Raw genomic sequence first — 22,802 nt, 5'->3', positions numbered from 1 at the left:
ACTTGCAGAGGCAAATCAATCCTTGCAGGTCTCCTCTTCCCTTGGTGCACAGGTGCTGTCTCACTTGGAAGTTTTTGGTTTGTGCCATTACAAGACCACAGACATTTGTATGGGCTCAGGAAGGCGAGTAGAATGTCTTGCACTCTTCATAAATGCACCTTCCTCCTTCCTCATGTGCCAGCAGCATGTCAGCAGCAAGTATAACTTTCCTGTGCAGGAATGGCTTTGATAAAAGGTACGCTAATAAGATATACTCCATTGACGAGTTATTTCTGGCACAGACAGAACTGGAAGGAAGTCAGCATTACACACAGACACTCTCTGGCCTGGGAAGGTCTGAGAACCCTTTAAACACTTGGCTCAGAAACGGCTCTTTTCCTTTTATCTAGGAGATTTTTCCTTTCCTGTTAATTAAACTTCTGTTTTGTCTTCGTCATGCTCTTTTGCCAGCATCTAGGCTGTTCATGAAGACACCAGTTCAATAACCACCATTTGGAGTGTCAAGCTCATGTTCCTACTGTTTGTTTGTCAAGTGCAGCTGCAGCCATCTGCCCAATTTCACATGTTCCTGTGAGCCAGAGATATTGGCCATCACTACACAATTGTAGTGATGTCTCCTCCATTGAGGCCTCCCAGCATCCCTTCCATGAGCTGTCCTTAAAAGATGGCAAGTTTTGTTGTCTTCCCATTTGTCTGAAAAAAGGGCTTGTTTACACAGAAAAACTGATTTGGGTTGCAGTGAAATCTGCAGTCCAAGTGAGATACTACTTCTGGTTAGTGCCCTGTATTCTCAGTAATATCACAGATATTCTCACTGTGGAATAAAGTGTGTTACTGAGAAATAAATTCTACAGCAGATAAGGTTATTCTCAAGCAGAAGTTTTCAGGCTGGGTGTCAGTGTCAGTCCCTGTGTATAAAACCTCTGAAATCCTGAGACAATGTGTCTGGGTGTCAGGGGTATGGATCAACTCATTGGGTAAATTCAGTAAGGGTTGGAGCCCCTTTGCCACTTCTTAGCACAAAATTGTGCTCCCACATCAAGGTGCAGCAGATGGATCCCACAGATGCTCCCATTTTTCTTGCCTTTCCTGACACTGAAATCACTCTGTGGGTCTGGTTCCTTCTGGTCAGTGGGAGCTGTGAGTTGAATGGCTTTGGTGAGAGACTAATGAGGAAGTATTTAATATAGAGAATGTTCTGTCTTTGGGCCAACCTCTGCAACCTGCATTGGAGGTCCTTTTATAAAGTGCATAAAGATCTCTCTGTATGAGAGATCTAACATGTTTTCCCTAATAATTTAGTGGTGGGAAGGGTCTCATCCTCTATGAGGGAGAGCCTTACTGCAATTCCCTCAATCTCAGCATGAATGCCTTCCCAGAAAAGCAAGGTGTTGACTGGTAGTGGATGTTGCTGTTTGTTTGTGCTTGTCAGGTGTGAAACTAAAGATCAATGTAGCACTCTATTGACTGCTGTGTGCAGGTTTTGACCTGCCTGAAAAATATTCAGTGCCTATCCTAAAAGTTACCCATTCGGTGTCCAGTTCAATGGGCAAGTTCTGGAAACTCTTCAAGGTCCTTGTTGAGTTGCTTTGAATACCACCAAACCCCAAATCATACAACTGAGAGCCAGGGCAGTGTATTGAATCATTTAAAGCACTTTACCACTGGCCAAGCTATTAACCAGAGCTCTCACCTAGAAGATAATGGGTCTTGGGGCCATCTAATAGGCTCGCCTGGAACGGGTTTTTGCATGAAATAATTTTGCAGGTTTTTGCATGAAATAATTTTTGAATTACTTTTTTGCTCTTAAGAGCAATGTAAGGCTCCTTTATTCTGCATTTGGTTTTAACTTGGATGGCTCTGAGGTAGCTGTTTTGGATTACATTACAATCAGATCCTTTATGCAAGGTTAAATGACTGAAAATTGTCCTTTTCAGAATTTCAAACAAACTGCCGTTCCTTTCAATATGATCTCTCTATCAAAAGCTTTTCCAAAGTTCATACAATTCACACAGAGCTTTCACTCAGAGGGAAACTCCTTGAGGATTTTGAAGTTAGCCCTGTGATAAATTCAAGCCCATCTTTGTCAAAATCAGACCACTCAATTCCAAATTAGATGTTTTCTAATTCCATTATCTAACAATATTCTTGACAGGAATTGGGCAGTATAGAAATACCATGTTCCAGACTCTTCCTCATCTCTCCGGTTCTTACACTTGGAAATACTTAATTTCTGCAAGGATTGAAACAAAAGATCTTTCTCCTCCTGTGAGGGGAGGGACATCTTCCTCTTCCCAGATGATACCTAAAATTCATTCATTTTGGTATAGACTACTACTCACTTTGATGAAGGATTAAAACACTATTTATAGTAGCTGCTTAAAACCGGGCTTCCTGAACCCGTGGAAAACAAATGCGCCAGATTTTATTCTTTTGTTCTTTTAATAAACTGTCCGTGAGATTCTTCCCCTCCCCTCCTTTCCTGCTGGTTTACTTGCATTCTTATATGTTCAGTGTTTTGCTCTTCTGTCTTTGTTCCAGTTTATCAGCAATTTACACACAGTTGTTTCCCAGACTCCATGATTTCGACAGCAAAAATAACACTGACCTTTTGAGCCCATGAGCAATCGTGTTGGTGGTAATTTAGCAGAAAGTTACATTAATGAACAAGAACTCTGCTCTTAAATGTTAGATCACTAAATGTGTTTTATGAGTCTTTATTACTTCTTTAATGCACTTCCTGTGCACCAGGGAGGCAGCCATATTCCAGGGGAAGATGAAGTTTTTAATTGGCCAAGTAGCCAATTTGCAAATCTCTTCTGCTTTAAGGATACATTTTCAGGTGTGATTCAGTCAAAGCAATCAAGGAAAATGTTTCTAGCTAGAAAGACAACAGCACTAACAGAAGGGATCTTTCAAAGATATATTAACTCTGAAAACTGTGAGCTGGGCTTTTCCTGTGGGAGGGAGGGGAGAGTGCTAAAAACTTAGATTTCACTGCCTGGATTTGGGGCTGCCTGGGGACTGCTGTGGTCCCAAGCATGCCTGAGAGCAGACAAAATGTATTGTCAACAATAAACTTCCTCAGTTTTCAGCCACTTCCCCTCACCCAGCCTTCAGAACAGCAGGAAGCCAACAGCAGAGGACACAAAGCCAACCAGATGAGGTTTGTAATTTGGCTCTGCTGCTCTATAGGTGATTGTACCTATGGCTGTTGCAGAGTTCACAGTTAAGACAGGTAATCTAAATGCAGACTGGAATTTTCCATCCATATCAAAATCCTCAACTTCACTTTGGCTTAAGTTTACATACAGACCCATTTCTAAAACTGATTACAGTGCTTGTAAGGATTTAAGTAGAATTAGGAAGAGAACTTTGTCTGTAAAAAACCCAAACCCCAAAAGCCCCAAAAGAGTTAAGTGTTATTAGCAAGAGGTCATGGTACAAAGGAGTGACTTCAAAACAGAGAATTTTGGTTTTCCTGCACCACAGCACTCTTAAACCAAAGCAGAGAGACAAGAAGGTTACCAACTCCCTTCTTTTAGCAGTGTGTTAAGGAGCCTGAAGCTTGTGTTTTATCTTCCCTCTATATTTTAGAACTTCTCCTCTCCTACACTTCTATTATGCTAATTCCCCTTCACTGCCTGTCTCTTAAACTTGAAATGTTTTGAATCAGGTGTGTTTCAAGATAATTGTGTTATGTTTCCACATGAAGCAAGGGAATTGGTATTGGAGGTGAAGCAATGTAAAGACCTGATTGCAGTAGAATTCAGTAATTTATTTTGTGGCCACTGGAAGAGGGCATTGTAGAAGATAATTTTAAAGGGTATTGCAGCATTAAAAAAGCAAGTTTAGCCAGAGCACCAACATGATGTGCCCTTGCAGGACACATCTGCATCCACCCAAATCCCTTGATGGGTGTTAATGACCAGCAGCATGACACTGGGGGTATCTGAGGCAGGTACCGGATTAGAGACACAAGTTATTAATTTATTTAGCTGCTCTGGGGAACTCTGTGGGACCAATTTCAAGGACTGACATGCAAAGAAAGTGTCAGAAACATGATTCACATGATGCCAATAGCAAGGTTTGCAAGAAGCTGGGTGTTTCAGAGGGAGCACATATACTCCTACTGCCTCAGAAAGGACAGACAGAAATGCTGCCTCTAATCCTCCCTGTGAGCACTGGTTTGTGATGCTGTTCAGCCTTTCCTCCTATCTCAGGCTACAGCAGAAGGACTTTGTTTGTTTGTTTAAATCTTTTCTTGGGCCTTTCCCAATTTTAGCCTGAACTCCAGATATTTGGCTCTTCAATTAATTCTCCAGGGTGCTTCTGACTAATGCCAGGGTGCTATTGTGGGGTTTTACAGGAACTCTTGGGAACAGTTGCAGCCCAGAGTTGTGGACCAGCGCTACCCAAGCCCAGGTTTAGCTCTGTGATGATGCCTGTGCAGTGCAGGGTTTCAGCACAGAAACACACAAGAACTGTTTCTGTACAGACTGCACTGTGTGGTCTTGACTTCTCGACTTTATGGACCACCCTGACTGAGGGCAATGGAGATGAAAAGCATGTGCACTTCAGAACTGTTTTGCAGGAATTTTCCCTCGTTTTGAAGTGCTTTTGTTCCATAAAAATACTTATTTTCCTCTAAATCAGTCATTACAGTTTGGGTTCATACCAAAAGCTTCAGCTGTTTCCCAAAACAATTACTTGGTCCAGGTAAAGCAGAACTGAGAAGAAGTTTAAATACAGAGGTTTGAAGAAGTCAGAATCAGAACTGGGATCTGGATTCAAGCATCCTACTTAACAGATAATTGCAATGACTGAGGTAGAACATTCAGACTTAAATCCAAGCCCTCTAATATGCTTTGTCTGGGATATGGAAGGCATCTTCCTTTATTAGGTTACTTTCCTGCTCCACATTAACATTTCGTGCTTTGAAGGTTTATTGTGTTGGCTGGAGTTATACCTTTATATACACACAGTCCCTATGGAATAGCCTGGTCTCCTTTCATCATTATTAGTAATTCTAGGCTTGTCATTTCCTATCCTTGCAGTCTGGACCTCACTGCCTTGTTGCAGGATGGTTGATACGGTGCACAGGAAATGTTCTGTTTTTTCAGGTCTCCACTGTTCCTAAGTATTCTTTTCAGGGGCTTCAGTTTTATTGCCATGAAGTCCATTTCCTACATGTAGTACAATTTACTAAATTACAAATAAACAAGGCACCAATAGAGAAGTCAGTGAAAGTTCACACTAAGAATAGAACTTAAAGAGAAAAGTTCAGTTATGTGACCTTCTTCAGGAGCTGGAAACAAAATAGACCTGCTGTTTTTCCCTTTAATTTCCAGTCCAGGCAGAAAAGAACTTGAACAGTTCCCAGAGAAACCCAGGCCCTTCTGTTTGTTTCTATGAATCCTCCAGAAATGCTTTATCTGTTGACATCCTGGCTATGCTGATACGGAAATGAACTTACTTGGCCTCCTCATTTCCCCCTTATATTGTCAGCTGACTTTTTCATTGATCTCCCTCCCTGCAACGTTTAAAGATTTGCCAGCCATGGACAGAACAAAATGTTACAGATAGGTACCTTTAAAATTGTCAATTAAAGAAAATAAGGATCATCAGATGAAAAATCCAATGTATGTATCAGTCACTGCTTATTACTGCCCTTCAGAAACATGTTTGGGGAAGAAAAGTAATTTTACTGAAACTTTTTTGGTTAAAAAGGGTGAATTAGAGAGAAAGAATCACGTGTCTCCAAATGCCTTGATGAAACCAGACTACCCCTGGACACTTTCTGCCTAAAGTTAAATATTAGACACTCTCTCCCTGACATTCTTTTTTTAAATTTAGTCTAAAAGGCTTAATATTTAACTCAAAATACCTAACAACTGCAAATGCTAAGTGCTGAAAGTTGTTACATCCTCCAGCAGATACGTAAAGCAGTGCTTAGACTCAGTGGGATATATTTAGAGAAGTGTGGCCATCCCTGGACTTCGTGTTCCACTCCAACGAGAAACCCGGTTGCTATGTTGTGAATTTCTGTGTGTTTTGAAGCAGAAGGCATGGCCAGTGGTTCAGTGGGAAAAACTGCTTTAAACAGGGTGTCTGCCTTGGACCTGCAGAGGAAATGGCCTTTATTTGGTGCACTTTTATTTTGTCCCAGATCAAGGCTTAATTGGTTCAATCCTTTATCTGACATTAAGTCTGGTTTTGGGATGGATTTCCAATTATAATGGGCTTCAAAAATCCATGTTAGACTCAAAGTTAATTATTACTGGCTCCTGTTCAGAGTTTTACTGCAAATTCAGCGGACACACACATATCTCTGAGAACCACTGCCTTTTTATAACTTATTTCCAAGCCTCTTTGTTGGACAGGTATCACCAGAAAAAGCTCCTAAAGATGTTCTGCTTTTAGATGAGTTATGTCTGAAGCACAAAAGTTGGTCCAGAAGTGGCAAGCAGGCAGGAATGGCCCCATTCCCTCAACATCCCATCGGCTGGACCGATGGAAACAGGGCTGGTGATCTTTTTCCTTTCCCTACCTCCCCTTTCCTTCCTTCTTTTTCCTTCTTTCCTCTTCCCCCCCCCCCCCCCCTTTTTCTCTCTTTCTACACTGTGCTCATATAGTAGGTTAGGGACCAACATAACGTATTTCCACTCCAAGTGACTTTGTGGTTCTTTTCCACCACGAGCACTTACGAGTCCTGAGCTCTCCCTGCCCGTTTGTGGCCGCACTCGCCCCCGAGGCGGGCAGACTCCGGCAATGGCGGCCCCTCCCCTCCCCCCGTCCCTGAGGGCCCCGCGCGGCCCCGTCCCGCCAAAACCCGTGAGGGGAGCGGCGCGTGACCGACGGGGCCGCCCGGGGCAAAGTGCAGGGGCCAACGAACGCCTGAGGGGCTGCGCGCGCTCGGGCTCCGCCATGGCGACAGAGCTGGAGTCGCTGGACTTGTGCCTGGAGCGGCACATCCCGCCCGGGGAACTCGCCGAGGTGAAGCGGATCCTCTATGGGGGCGAGGCCAGGTGCGCCACCAGGACGGGCTCGCCCCCCGCTCTGCGGGTTTCCGTCCCTCGCCGGGCTCCGCGGGGATGCCCGGCCCGGGCGTGAGGGGAAGGAGGCCGTGTGAGGGCGGGTGTGCAAGACACGGGGCTGAGCTGAGGGGAGAAAGACAAAGTAGGGCTTGTGGTGCTGCAGTGAGGTGACTGGGGTTTTTTGGAGGTGATCCGGGTGTGGGGAGCAGGGCAGTGTGAGGAGATGACGGACAGGAATGGAAGACATGACGGGAATAGTGATATCGGGGCGATGGAGCCTGAAGAGTAGGGATTAAACTTGAGGTAAAGACATGGGAGGGAAAGTGTTTGTAATCCAGGTATGGCAGGTGGAAGTTTGTGTGTGTGCCCCTTGACTTCTGAGGCAAGGTGTTAATATCTGGGAATGACAGGAGGGCGGAGGGCGGTGATGGGTGACGTGAGGTGAACAAGAGGGAATCAGCACGGGAGCTGGGCTCTGCCTGTGCCCTGGCTGATGGGTGACATGGGGCATGGCAGCTTGGGTGTCTCTGCAGGGTAAGGCAGAATTTTTATCCTCTTGGTCCATTGCATTCAGAACAGAAGAGAGCATCTCATCTTGAAATGTCTTTATTTCCTGTTCAATCCAGAAAACTTGATTTGCCAACTGCTGCCCTGTCAGCAGCTCAGGAAAGAGATTTTGAACTACAGGGCTATGGATTTGAAGCTGCTTTGGAGCAATTGAGAAGGCCACGTATTGTTCGAGTGGGACTGATACAGAATAAAATTCCTCTTCCCACAGATACAGCAGTGGCAGTCCAGGTACACAAACTGGGACTGGGGCTGTTTCTACCTCCTCTTCTGCTGGATTGAGACATAACACAGTTCAGTTGTTGATTTTAGGAATTTACCATGAAATGTCTAATAAGTGTCTGGCAGTACAGGACCCATCACTACTGCAGTAGAGCATGCTGTAAGAAATTTGAGTGGCACATTTAGTTTCACTGTTTCTCAGAAACATCTCTTGTATTTACCTAGCACGTTCAACCTGCTTGCAGTTTTTCCAAAGGTAAATATTAGTAGCTCATTTTATACATGAAAATCCTCTGCCTCTAAAATGAAACACAAAATCATTTACACAAAATCAAAAGGGATGGCAACCAGAGGAAACCACAGGTGGAGTTCTTGTTTTAATTGAGAAATGTTCCATTACAGGAAAATCCATTAGAGGAAACAGATTAATAAAGCTGTGTTCATTATTCTTTGTTCAGCAGTGAGTGAAATCTTATTACAAGATAACATGGTTTAGTGGTGACTTGGCAGTGCTGGGTTAATGGCTGGACTTGGTTGATGATCTTAGAGGTCTATTCCAACATTAATTATTCTGAAACCATCATCTCTTAACATCTTGGACACAGCAGCACAGAAGTGACAAATCTGTATAGAAATAGTCTCCTGAGTGTAGCTTTAAAAAAGGAAAAGAAAGTACTGCATTTATAAACTCTCCTGGAGTAGTAGTTTTGTACAGTGACAGGACAGAACATTTCTGAAGTAGTTTTGGAAAGATTACGTATCACAGATGCAAGTCATTAATTCAGTGAACAGATCAAGTTTGGGGATTCTTCATAAGGGCTGCTGAATAAAGTACTATATATCAGCTGTATTAATGATTTTACTTTATGAATAACTAGTTAACTGTTTCTGTAAATCAATGTACAGTTTTTGATTTCATAGACATAGACAAAACTGCAGTCTTGTCTTAATTTTTTTTTGAAGCCTGAAAGTAGTAATGCAAAGTACTACACCTATGCTCATCTTTACATAGAATACTCTGGAAAACTAATTAATAAATACTTTGATCATCTTTCTTGGTAATAATTACCCAGCTGTTAGGACAGAGGGCTTAACATCCTGTAGGTTGTTTACAATGAGCAGCAAAATTACAGTTTTTGTTGGTTCTATTTAGAGTTTCAGCATTTTGCAAGTCAGGCAGCAGTGAGTTTCCAGCTATATAAATGTTGCAACCATGGAATTAGAATCCCATTGGAATAATTTCTCTATTTTCAGCATCCAAATACTTTTAAAAGTCTATATCTGACTCTATTACCAGTGTTCAGGAATGATCCCTCGAGTTACTCCCCCTGAAAGCAATGGCACTGAGTACAGAGCTGGATAAACTCAGTGTGAGCAAAGGGTGTAAAACCAGGCAGCTGACACACAGGTGAGTTAGAGCATGTGGCTTTTTTAACGGTGTGACATTTCTCACCATCAGGTGGCTGCTCTGCACAGACGCATCGAGGAGATGGTGGGAGTGGCTGCAATGTGTGGGGTCAACATTGTGTGTTTCCAGGAGGCTTGGAGTGAGTATTTGCCGTGGTTCCCTCTGGGCTCTCGGATGTCAAGTGCCCTCCATTTTAACAGCTGTCCTGTTAATGAACAGTAGAAATCTTTGACTGTAGTGGTTTGCTTCCTAAAGGAAAAACCAAAGAGTCTGAGGTAGCAGGACTGTATGGAAGAGATATGAGGGGTCTGTTGTATTGAAGATTGCCATTTGGAGCTCCTTCATGGCATCCTTTATGATCCTTTCCTCATTTTTATTTCTCCTAAAATTTTGGGGTTTTTTTTCTAGACAGGTATTAATATTTAAAAATCCGCTTTTAATTAACATGGGATGTTTGAGGCTTAATAGAAGCAAACCCCTTCACTTTCATGGGCAAGTGAAAACCCATGAAGTGTTTGTGGAAGCAGGTTGTTCACAGTTACACCAGTGACTGGGGTATATTGTCTTTTTACCCCGCTGAGACTTCACTAAATGCATCCATTCTCTTCTGGTTTGCCCTGTGTGAGCTCAAAACTCCTTGCCCTGGCTAAAAATATTTTTAAATAGCTTTTGCCTTTAACAGTTAAAGGAAAACAGTTGAATCATTAATTGTTTATTTTTTTTATCTGTAGTCATGCAAACATCATGTGTTTCTTGAGTGACATGAACAATTTTGTACATTTTACCTTGCTTTGGTGTTTTCCAGCCATGCCCTTTGCTTTTTGTACAAGAGAGAAACTTCCTTGGACTGAATTTGCTGAGTCAGCAGAGGATGGGCCAACAACAAAGTTCTGTCAAGAGGTAAAAAACCAAGCAAGCAAAAAAAAAGACCAACTGACATCATTTGAAGGAAAAGACAATATATCAGTCAACTGGCAGCAGAATTTGCTGCATTTCTGACTCGTACCTGTGTTATCTAACATTTCTAGTTAACATGTAATGCTGTTTTACCTTTTCTTTTAATTAACTGTTTCCTGGCTGTGGTGTCTGTCATTCTGGGGTGCTGCAGGCTGGTGTTTAACACAGGAACTGTGTTCATTTGTGCAGCTTGCAAAGAAGTACAATATGGTTGTGGTGTCTCCAATCCTGGAGCGAGATGAACTGCATGGTGGAATTCTGTGGAATACTGCAGTGGTCATTTCTAATTCTGGAACACTCCTTGGCAAAAGTAGGAAAAATCACATTCCAAGGGTTGGAGATTTCAATGAGGTAAGGTGCAGTGCTGTGACAATCAAGTTATATTGTCTTACCTTGGAGCTTTTTTTTGTGCCAGCATGTGTTGTGGCCGGAAATGCAATGTGTTTCTAGAAAATGGGGTTCACTTACTGTCAAATCAGTTTTTCTGAGATGAAGTGATAATTAATTTATCAAGAAGGACTAATTTTTGTGAGAATGATGAGTCTTAAAGGAAAAATAACATTGACTCTTGTTAAATACTCCTCCTTGACCCAGTGAAACTTCAAAAGTCTCAGGTACCCTTTAAAGGATTGTTTAAGTTACAGCTGTGTTATGTTTGTTGTGCATGATTGGCTTGGCTAGTTTTGTCATGTGCACATTGAACTTACTTTAATTTGCAGGGCAATTGTTTCATGGTTCAAGCATGAACATTACTTACAGCCTTTCTCTGTTTCTCTGTGAGGTTGTCTTGGAAATGACAGCTCTTTTGCTTGTGCTTATTCGAGCAGAATCCCTTAATTCATTGTGCCTCTGTCTGAATAGCTGGTTTATGGCATCTTCTGTTTACTAATGGCATTATTGCAGCTGAAGTCCCCAGCAGGTTTTGGGCCATCCTCCAGAATCAGAAACTGAACTGGCAGTAAAGGCAGTGACTGGTAGATCTGAAATGTGTTTATCCATCCAAACAATTATCACGAGCAGAAAGATCAGGATTAAAAATTAACTGAAGTCTAAAAATACATTGTCTTACCTAACTAAATCTCTCCTTGTCAGCTAAAGCGAGTAATTATCAGAGGCATTTCTGCTAAGCACTGGAGGCTGCTCTATACCTGCAGTAGCTTTTGTTCCCTGTATGACTGCTCCTGTCATCAAACTGAGGCTTCAGAACCTAAAGTGCTTTTTTTTATTAATGTAAAATGTTCTTTTGGGTCTCAAAACTTGGTGTTCAAATACCTCTGGAAGTTTTGACCTTGCTCCCAGTCCTGATCAGGCTGGTTTGAGTTTCTCCAGAGGAGGCTGTTAATAGAGTTCTACACAATGAATTTCTGGCACAGCCCGTCAGTCACCACTCTTACCTTGTATTTTTAACACTTATTCTGATATTTAATATTATTTTATCAGGTCTGTCCTTAAGCTAGCAAAAGTAGTAACTAACAAATCCATTGGTTACTTTCTACATTTTTTATTTGTTCTTTATGTAATCCAACAAAAAATCAATTCCTGTTGCTTGTGCTAAAATATTATGTCTTTCAGTTTTCCTGACAGTGTTTAGTGGAGAATCAACAAATTCCAAGAAACTCATTGTTTCCAGCTATGAAACTGTAATGAGAGACACCTAAAAAAAGAAAGTATTTTTACTTTCTCATGTGAAGTATAAATAGAGTTGCACGAAGCATTTTGCATAGTTGCTAAAAGAAGTTAGTTCTTAAAATCCTAAATGCCAGAATTACTACAAAACTATCTGTTTATAGCTTCCAGATATACTGGAATGATCTGGCATTTCTTCTTTGTATCTACTTGTTACAGAATCAAGTAGTGCTTACCCAAGACAGCACTGTCTTCAGCTGGCTTTGTTAGCGAAGCATTAAGTCCACTCTTCTGAGCTGAACAATTCTGATAAAGCAACTTCAGAAACCACCCAGGCTACAGGAAGGGATTCTATTAATCTCTGTTACTTTAATGTTGTTTTCTTTATCAACAAAGTTAAACCTCAAGGAAATATCGAATTTGAAATTATTTCTTGTGGATTGTCTCTGTAGGGCAGATGGGAAAGGAGCCTTGTTAAAATCGTGCCCATTGAATCAGTAAGAACTAAATAGAAAGGGCAGAGAGGTTGGTCTGTGGCCTATTCAGCCGTGTGTGGGAGGCCTTATAAACAAAAATCAATCCTTCTTGAGACATCACACTTTATTGCTGTGGAGAGGATTGTGACCTCTGGTGTGAATTAAAGAAATAGGAACTGATGAATTCCCTGAAGCAACAGCATTCTTGTTTTTCTTCTGCTGTTGTAAGAAAAGAAACTGAGAACAGGAGAAAAAATGGAAATATATTCATTCAGCTGGATTGTTTTGAAAAAGACTTGTGTGGGGACCCACCATGCAGTCTGCTGTCTACAGACATGAAAGGAGATCAAATCACTGCCCAAGGGACTGTGCAATTTCATGAGAACTGATAATAAACAAGAAACATGAGATGATTATTTTATTGGACATTCTGAACCTGTAGCCCTTGGTTTCAGAAGGTGACCCCCTGTATCTGCCATGCCACTGGCCCACACTTAAAGGAGGCTCAGGTTTGTTCCCCAGCTCTACCTGCTTGCTTTAGGCCTCAGGTGTTTCCACTTCCTTCAGGACCAATGGCAGTGGTGGTTACAAGGAGTAGATCATTTCAATAAAGAGGGGTCTGCTTTACAGCACACCTTCCTTCTGTGATGAGAGACATATCCTGTTGGGTCAGGATGGTGGATTGTGTCCCCAGCTCTTTTGTCTCAGATCAGCACCAAAGGATACTGTCAGGAGTCAGCCTGGCCACTGCAGCTTCTGTGCTCCCTTGGGATCCTCAGTATTGTATAAGGAATGTTGGGTGGCATGTCTTGTCTCCTTATCTGTGGGTCTTTATCCCTGTCTTTGTCCTTGTCTGAGCCTGGTCATGGTACTTTCAGAAAGCAGCACATTTTGGAAGTGCACTGCCTGCTCATAAAAGAAGTTCATTGCTTGAAAGCAGGTATAAGAATGTAATTTCAGTGAATACACACTCCTGCTGCTGCCTTGGCATTTCTGTATCCATCTTTTCTACTGCCTAAGTGATTTTGTAAATCTCATCATATTATCCTCAGCCTTCCATCTACAGATTAAAAAGCTTTTTTAGTTAGAGGTAATTCTTTGCACTTTTTTAAGATGTCTGCCTTTGTGGGTTTTGTTGGTTGATTGGACTTTTTCCTTTGTTTTTTCTTTTGTTTGTTTGTAGTCTACTTACTATATGGAAGGAAATACAGGACACCCAGTGTTTCAGACACAGTTTGGGACAATTGCTGTGAACATCTGCTATGGACGCCACCACCCTCTGAACTGGCTCATGTATAGCATGAATGGAGCAGAGATCATCTTTAACCCTTCAGCCACCATTGGGGCACTCAGGTAAAATACAAACTGATCTGTGCCATTGCTTCCTTTCTGGGTTAACTAAACCTTTGAGCCCCTCACTGGGGCCTAAAAGGCACCTTGCTGAGGTCTTGGAAGTGTGGTCTCCTTGTTTTGCCTTCAAAAAGGAGCCTACATTCTCCTCCACCAGGAATTTTGGGCTTCCAGTCTCGTCCCAGTAACTGATTCTCTTCGAGAACTTTATTGGGCATCAGCAGCTCTCCTGTCTTTGAGACAGCATTCACCACCATCCAGCTGCTGCTCTGAAAACTGAGTGTTTATTTAGATTTTTTTATTTAATATCTTTGCTATACCATAGGTAATGGTTGTGTTCAGGCTTATTTTACTAGCTTGCATTGTCCACCTAAGGAGAATGGTATGAAATTGCAGTTTTCAGAACCAAGCTGAGATATCCTTTTCTCGGAATTTTCTTTTAAACTGTTGGCAACTTTATGATTATCAGGCCTCTTGAAACAGACTGGACCAGTGCAAACTGTCCCTTGAGATTAATCTTGTGCAGATTAACAGTAATTGCAGCTGAGTGACTTGATTTCTTAAAAGCTAACTGTGGCTTCTTGGACAGAAAACATGCAGTGTGAGGCAGTGAGAGTGTAGATTTAGCACTGGAGTGCGCAGTGAGTGAGCGCCTCTGCTCTGTGTGTGCAGTGAGTGAGCGCCTCTGCTCTGTGTGCGTGCAGTGAGTGAGCGCCTCTGCTCTGTGTGCGTGCAGTGAGTGAGCGCCTCTGCTCTGTGTGCGTGCAGTGAGTGAGCGCCTCTGCTCTGTGTGCGTGCAGTGAGTGAGCGCCTCTGCTCTGTGGGCGTGCAGTGAGTGAGCGCCTCTGCTCTGTGGGCGTGCAGTGAGTGAGCGCCTCTGCTCTGTGGGCGTGCAGTGAGTGAGCGCCTCTGCTCTGTGTGCGTGCAGTGAGTGAGCGCCTCTGCTCTGTGTGCGTGCAGTGAGTGAGCGCCTCTGCTCTGTGTGCGTGCAGTGAGTGAGCGCCTCTGCTCTGTGTGTGCAGTGAGTGAGCGCCTCTGCTCTGTGTGCGTGCAGTGAGTGAGCGCCTCTGCTCTGTGTGCGTGCAGTGAGTGAGCGCCTCTGCTCTGTGTGCGTGCAGTGAGTGAGCGCCTCTGCTCTGTGTGCGTGCAGTGAGTGAGCGCCTCTGCTCTGTGTGCGTGCAGTGAGTGAGCGCCTCTGCTCTGTGTGTGTGCAGTGAGTGAGCGCCTCTGCTGTGTGTGTGCAGTGAGTGAGCGCCTCTGCTCTGTGTGTGTGCAGTGAGTGAGCGCCTCTGCCGTGTGCGTGCAGTGAGTGAGCGCCTCTGCTCTGTGTGCGTGCAGTGAGTGAGCGCCTCTGCTCTGTGTGTGTGCAGTGAGTGAGCGCCTCTGCCGTGTGTGTGCAGTGAGTGAGCGCCTCTGCCGTGTGTGTGCAGTGAGTGAGCGCCTCTGCCGTGTGTGTGCAGTGAGTGAGCGCCTCTGCCGTGTGTGTGCAGTGAGTGAGCGCCTCTGCTCTGTGTGTGTGCAGTGAGTGAGCGCCTCTGCTCTGTGTGTGTGCAGTGAGTGAGCGCCTCTGCTCTGTGTGTGTGCAGTGAGTGAGCGCCTCTGCTCTGTGTGTGCAGTGAGTGAGCGCCTCTGCTCTGTGTGCGTGCAGTGAGTGAGCGCCTCTGCTCTGTGTGTGTGCAGTGAGTGAGCGCCTCTGCTCCGTGTGTGTGCAGTGAGTGAGCGCCTCTGCTCCGTGTGTGTGCAGTGAGTGAGCGCCTCTGCTCCGTGTGTGTGCAGTGAGTGAGCGCCTCTGCTCCGTGTGTGTGCAGTGAGTGAGCGCCTCTGCTCTGTGTGTGCAGTGAGTGAGCGCCTCTGCTCTGTGTGTGTGCAGTGAGTGAGCGCCTCTGCTCTGTGTGTGTGCAGTGAGTGAGCGCCTCTGCTCTGTGTGCGTGCAGTGAGTGAGCGCCTCTGCTCTGTGTGCGTGCAGTGAGTGAGCGCCTCTGCTGTGTGTGTGCAGTGAGTGAGCGCCTCTGCTCTGTGTGTGCAGTGAGTGAGCGCCTCTGCTCCGTGTGTGTGCAGTGAGTGAGCGCCTCTGCTCCGTGTGTGTGCAGTGAGTGAGCGCCTCTGCTCCGTGTGTGTGCAGTGAGTGAGCGCCTCTGCTCTGTGTGTGCAGTGAGTGAGCACCTCTGCCGTGTGTGTGCAGAGAGTGAGCACCTCTGCCGTTTTGTGCAGTGAGTGAGCGCCTCTGCTGTGTGTGTGCAGTGAGTGAGCGCCTCTGCTCTGTGTGTGTGCAGTGAGTGAGCGCCTCTGCTCTGTGTGTGTGCAGTGAGTGAGCGCCTCTGCCGTGTGTGTGCAGTGAGTGAGCGCCTCTGCCGTGTGTGTGCAGTGAGTGAGCACCTCTGCTGTTTTTGTGCAGTAAGTGAACACCTCCCCTGTGTGTGCAGTTAATGATCACCCCTCCTGTGTGTGTTGCAGCGAGGCGCTGTGGCCGATTGAAGCCAGAAACGCTGCCATAGCCAATCACTGCTTCACGTGCCCCATCAACAGAGTTGGAACGGTTCGTATCTTCCTTGCCTCATTCATTCCATCGTTAAGGCCTTGAGCATGGGTTTGTTCAAGGCAGCATGGGCTCCCCTGCTGGGTAACCACTGTCCTAGGGTTTATGATGTGAGTTGAAGATGTACAGTGATGAAGAGATTGAGAGCTGCCTCTATTGCTGGCAGCCTATTTTTGGTTTCCTGTTCTTGAATTCAATCTTTGTAATAGGCACCCAGACTTTTGCTAACTCCCCCAGTTTCTCTGGTGAAATCACTATTCTTTTAGCCAAAATGAGTGAAAAATTCGTATATACTCAAGTCAGCGATACACAGCTTGTGGCTGTTGTAGAGCTACTATCTCTTTCTGGACTGTAAAATTGTACAATGAAATTGAATAATGCATGCAATAGGTCATTCTTACCTTCAGACTAGTCCAGTTACACTATGTGTATATTTTTAAAATTAGATTCCCTGCAAAAATCCAGAATTGTCTTTGCTGCTTTGTGAATATGTTTGCCTTTTTTTGTGATCCGAAAAGATCAGTTTGGTTAAACATCTCCTCTTTTGCCTCTTTAAACTTGTGAAACGGATACAAGGCATGTTCCCTGAAGTGTCTGAACAACAGGCAGTGATACAAAAAGACCTTGTGTTCTATGCTATCTATCACAGAAACTAGGCCCCTCTGATGACTCCCTTTAGACAGTGCTGATTGTGTGCCAGAAAAAAATACTTGTAGATTTATATAAACTCCCAAAATATGATAGACTAGCAAGAATTCCTTGAGTGAAATGGAATTGTACTGCCACCTATGGATTACTCTTATTTCACAGGAATACTACAAGAACGCCTTTACTTCTGGAGATGGTGGAAAAGGTATGTTCAGAAATCACATACAGTATCAGTTAAGGAAGTTAAAGAGAAGGATCAGTGAGGAGTATGAGATTTTCCTGTATGTGCTTATATGTTGAAACACAGTAATTTGTGCTGTGAAAACTGTGGCTGCTTGTGGCTCCATCCAGAGTGTGCCTGAGCCCTTTTTAGCCAGTTTTGGAGCTAAGCGCTTTTAGCAGCTGCATGAGAAAGGTCAGTGGAATCCATGGCTTAGTAGTACAACAAATGTGATTGATTTTTGGCACAACTCAAGAGTTGTGCAATATGAAATAACATCTTTTCTGTGCCTCAAATCCCAGTGTTTTCGCCTCTGACCTTTTATTGAAAATAGAATGGGTGTATCTCTGTCAGCTGTTTTGAAAATGTGTGATTTGATAATTAGAATTCATTTAAATGCAAAGTAAAAAGCAATGAAAGCAAAGCCTTTCGTCCAGAGACTTAAAAAAAATAATGGGAAAGCAATAATGGTACATTATTTGAAAGGCAATGCAGGAAGATTTTGCTGATTACTTCATGGTGTAGTGTGCATGAAAATTAGAACTGGCTAAAACTGCAGTTATTTTAGCATCATGCTGTGACTCTTCGAGATTATTATCTTACCTAAAGAACAGTGAGTCCCCAGGAAATGAAGTCAGGTTTAGTGGGACACTGCATGTTAAGTTATAAACCTATTTGCAGATAACAATACATGCTTTTTAAAAATCTCTCTAAGCACACCACGAGCTGGGCCATTTCTATGGCTCGAGTTACGTGGCTGCTCCAGATGGCAGCAGGACCCCGGGACTCTCCCGCACTCAGGATGGGCTGCTCGTGGTAGAGATGGACCTAAACCTCTGCAGGCAAGTCAGTGACAAATGGAATTTTAAGGTAAGCCTGACTATAAAGGAAATACAGTATTAGAACAAACAAGCTTTGATAATGATTCTTTGTGGTTGTCAGTTTCCCTGGGTCTGGATTGAAGGCACTTGAGATGGTAGTTCATGTTTGGATTCAGGTGTTTATTGTTTCTTATCAGTAACAGTCTCACTGCTGTGAGTTCAGCAGCTTTTCATTAGAAGGCACAAAATGGCCAACAATCTCTTGCTACAAGGTCTTTTAAGCCTAAACTGTCCAATTAAGAGCTGACACCTGGATTATTTTCCCTTTTAACCCAATAACTGATCCCAAAGAGCCCCCAATGCAGACTTTTCTGCCCAATTACAAAATGCCACCCAAACCCAAGAAGAAGAAGGAAGAAAAAGCGTGAAGAAGAAACCCAGGACAACACCCTGTGCCCTCCATCTTGCTTCCATCCACAACACACTAAAAATCCCAAAATCTCAATTTCTCACCAAGTGACACACCTACACTACTCTATAATCTATTTCACACTTTTGTGGATTCCAGTCTATCTTGAAGTCTGGGAAACTTTCTCCATGAATGAGGGTCAAAGTCAGTGCTGCCCTGGGGGTCAGGGCACCCCAGAGCAGACTGAGAAATATTCCCAGTGCCCTGGGTTTCCACAATTCTATGATGTTACAATAGTTAAAAGGCAGCCTTTTTTTTTTTTTTTTTAAGCAATTCAGAACTTAAATTGTTGAAGCAATTTAACAGGATGTTATGGAAGCCAAAAGCATAAATAGATTTGGAAAAGGAGTAGCTAAATTCAGGGGAACTAGTCCAGTAGCTTTCAGATGAAAACCGTAGCCTCAGGACCTTAATGTGGATTGCCAGCAGCTCTGAGGATTGCTGAGGAAGAGTTTTGCTTTCCTTATGCAGTGAATGCAGCCATTTGTTGCTGAGCTGAGCCCGGCTCATTGGATCTGTCCACCATGGTATATCTTCTTAAAGGCCTTAATTGTCAGTTTTGGTGAAATTTAGTGAAAACCCAAACCCACAAGCTTGAGAAATTTCTGAAGGCAAAATTCTTGCAACGTTAACTTCCTGAATTTGTGAATATGTTGAAACTACAGAGCAAGAACTGTGTACTGTATATATTCATCTCTGAAGCATCTTAACACACATTTGAATTTATCTAAATCAGATTAAGATAGCTGCAAGCCACTCCATATGGCTTTAACAAACCTTATTTATTACTATATTTTTTTTTGTATTCTGAGGTAAAGCTAATTTGGTTCGTCTTTCCAGAGGGCATAATTGGATTTAATTTGTCCAGCAGCAGTGCTGGTTGAAGAAATGGCTACTTCAGCACAGCAGCTTGCTGACCCTTCAGTTGTGCCAGTACAAGCTGTGTAGGGTGCTATGTTATATACTGATTTAGTGGAGTGAGCAGATTATTTTTTTTAAATAAACAACTCTCCTTTTTTATTCTGATAAAGTTTACAACAGGCCACACAAAGATCCTGTTGGAACAAAAAAAGAAAAAAAAAGTGGCAACTCTGGAAATAGGCTTTGTTGATGAAGAAAACATCTTGTTTGCTTCTGTGGAGACAGGTCTTTTGTTCCAGTTCTCAGTACTGCTAAAGACTAGAAGTTTTTCATAGTCACACTTAAGATCAGAATGATTTGAATCCTAACAAAACAGACCAGAACTCCTGGCTAGCAGCTGTACAATACATGTAGGTTCTTCAGTGATCACCTGGTATTTAAAATAATCACTTGCAAGGAGTTTTTGAACATCATGCTACTGCAAGCAGACATTTATTTTATAGAGCTGCTTTATTTGCCTGTTGTTCATTACAGTATGGTGCAATATTCAAGATGTTTTGATGTCAGCTTGACATAAAACTGAAAAGTCTCTGTGGATTTGAAATGCTAAATAAGCTTTCTAATTAAAAAATAGTAATTTCTTATCTATAGCTCAATTTCTTTGCTAATATTGCTCATCCATACATAGGGACTAAAACCAAGAAGTAATTTCAGGTCATCTTCTGGAACAGAATTGCATTTGTTATTTTACAGATGCCTGTGGTAGGCATGTGGTTGTTGCCATAATGGAATTAAGTTGTGCTGAAAGATTCTTAGCTTTTCAAGTCAGGCACGCATTTAGTTTTGCTTTGCCACGAGTCTGAGGCCCTTACTGCAGAGCAGAGGCTTGGTGTGTCAGGAGCATTGCTCCTACCAGCTTAGGAGGGCTATCTGGACAAAAGCAATTGTATTGATTAGGAAAAACAAACAGTAAAAGCAAAACACTGCCCTTTGGCTGATTGGTGTAGAATTGTGTATTTTTTGTTTTCAACTCCTGTGCTTTCAGCACCTTTATCTCATGTTGATGGTGTGGAGTGCTTTTGTTGAGTTTTGGCACTTAAGGCACAGCTGTGGTTTTGTTTATGTGACAGGGGAGAGCTGTTTCCTTTTCCTCTCAGCTGTGGCCAAGACAGAGGTGGTTCTTGCTGAGGGGAATGAGGAAGCGTGGTCACAGGTTTTCTTACCCCCTGCAGAAAACCTTTACAAAGCGAGTAGGAACCTCATTAACCTGCTCTGGTATCTGCAGTTTGCACCCAGTGATGTCTGAAAGGGACATTCTGTAGAATGTCTTTGCTAAACTTAGAGCAGCAAAGAAGTTAAATTAAATAAAGATGTAATTTTCCTCTCTCAAAACCAATGTTGTGGGTTGTGCACTCAGAAGAGGACAATGGCACTGCATCAGGTGCAGCAGCACTTCCAGCACTTGCTCTGTTGCCCAAACCACTGATATTTTGTATTATTAATGGGTGAAGTAAGAGTAACCCTGATGGTGTCAGTGGCATATATGCAAACTTACTGCTGGCAGCAGGGTTCTTTAATTGTCAAGGACATGACATGGAGCCCTAATTACAGAGACACTCCTCTGCCTTCATTGACATAACTTAAAAAATTGTTGATGCATAAGAAAGCAAGTCCACCTTTCAGATTCAGCTTTCAGCTATCCAGAATACCTATAATAAGTAGTAAGTTAGTGGAGATGACTGTCACTGAAGGAGAGCTGCAAAACAAGGTGTTCATTTATAAGTTGGACTTTTCAGGGTGGAATTACACTTCTTTTTTGGATAGAAATACGTCCTAGGCAACATCATATGAGTTCTTTCATTAAAAAAAAAAGTTTTTATAAAAAGAAGTTCTTTTATTAAAAAAAGTTTGTGCTAAGGCACTGGAGATCTTGATTTTGAGAGAATTAGGGTTTTGATGTTTGGGACAATTAAATTATATATTGTCATAGAAAGAACCAGCCAGTGGATATAAATATTTTCTACTGAAGTACTTTTGTAGCTTACTTGAAAGAACTGAAGCTGTGATTTTTCTTTTCCAGATGACTGGTAGATATGAAATGTATGCAGAAAAGCTCGCTGAAGCAATCCAGCCTTTCTTTATACCCAATATCATCAAAGAGTAAGAGAGAGCATCTCATTACACTCAAATGTTACCAGACAAATTCAAAGTTACTGTTGGATTATAGCTTTACTGTGAATCACAAGTTGCTGTTTTAATGTTGTCAGTTTATTTTCCTGTAACCACTTTTAAATAATAGGAGTTAGAACTGTGTTATGTAAAAGAATTTTAAATGGCTTCTTAAGTGTTTGTCATTTACTCTACTGAGTCTAAAGTTGTTCCTAGCTAGAAACACATCCAGTGTTTTTCTAGAGTAAATACACATAGAGTGTTACTGTGATATAGTTGATGGGATGAATTCAGAGGACATGAAAATTTTTATGTAAGCTTTGCATTGTCCATCTGTTTCTGCTTTCTGGTTTTTACCCTCTGCCCAAATGCATAATTTAGGGAGAAATGAGGCAGAAATTGTTTTCATCTGGGTTGTTTGCCTTTTCTGCTTACAAACTACTTGATGCAGTTCAGTTATAGCTAAGTAATGTACCAGACATCCTAGTTGCTGTGGGTGCTGTAAAGCAGGACTGCTTTGGTTCTGTTGCCTTTTACACAAGCACGGCTGGAGCAGTGTCTTTGCTGGGCCCCTTCTAGGTGCAGAAGTCGTGCTCAAAGAGATGCTTTGGTATCTACTGAAGCTCAGTGCCCTGAAGGGAAGCAGAAATAGAGACCCTGGCCAGTGCACAGGCAAGGCTGGGCCAGTTGCATGCTTTTGACTGTGAACAGAAAGCTCAGGATGGTTAAGGAAAACTCCTTCCCTGGGGCTGCACTCCAGTAGGATATGTGGTGGCTGCAAAGTACACAAACCAGCTCTGGATTAAAGGTAGTTATGATACATTTGCTACTCTTAGGTAGTAATGAAATTTTAATAGAGTATTTAGTGTTCTTAGGTAGTATTCTGAAATTTTGCTTCATATGATTTGGGTGATGGCAACGAGTGTTCAGGCAATGCAGACTGAATACTATTTACAGCCCAGCAACTATGAATTTCTAGCTAGTAATAGTAATAAATATTTGAACTCTTGTTTTTGTTTTACTAACTTACAATTTCAGATTTTCAAAAATGTTATTTCTAATAAACTTGTTAATAAAGGCACTTGCTACGTTGTTACCAGGTTATTTGTGAGCTTAACCTTTATTGAGAATGGCTTAATTACAAATAAAAATATATTTATGTATAAAATCCCTGCATGTAAAATCCCCTTCCTTTGCTATTGACATCCTGACAGAAACAAAGCAACAGAACATTTTCAGAGTGTTCTGTAATAGGACAAATCTTGTAATAGGAAACAAAGTTTCAGGAAATGGAGGTGTTCTGGATGCTTGTGCAGTGAGCTGCTTTTTCAGTTGAATTTGAGTCACATACTCAGTCTTTTCACTTGGCTTTTGCTTCTTCCTTGTGTTTTCATGTCTCACAGCCATCTTCCATTTGGCAGCTGTATGAGATCCT

General features: G+C 42.7%; 1 protein-coding gene across 1 annotated transcript; it reads left to right on the top strand.

The window, feature by feature from the left end:
• The first annotated feature begins 6,854 nt into the window (after nt 1-6,854).
• Nucleotides 6,855-22,471, top strand: UPB1 (beta-ureidopropionase 1). The gene is made up of 10 exons (XM_009092251.4): nt 6,855-7,028; nt 7,664-7,835; nt 9,286-9,373; nt 10,040-10,134; nt 10,381-10,542; nt 13,477-13,646; nt 16,098-16,179; nt 16,990-17,032; nt 17,763-17,917; nt 21,279-22,471. The coding sequence occupies exons 1-10, from the start codon at nt 6,928-6,930 to the stop codon at nt 21,360-21,362; spliced, it is 1,152 nt and encodes a 383-aa protein (XP_009090499.1). The 5' UTR covers nt 6,855-6,927; the 3' UTR covers nt 21,363-22,471.
• The last annotated feature ends 331 nt before the right edge of the window (nt 22,472-22,802 follow it).

The sequence above is a fragment of the Serinus canaria genome, chromosome 15, assembly GCF_022539315.1.
Source record: "Serinus canaria isolate serCan28SL12 chromosome 15, serCan2020, whole genome shotgun sequence".
Lineage (NCBI taxonomy): Eukaryota > Metazoa > Chordata > Aves > Passeriformes > Fringillidae > Serinus > Serinus canaria.
The sequence above is the reverse complement of the archived record's forward strand: the minus strand, read 5'-3'. Positions and strand labels throughout refer to the sequence as shown.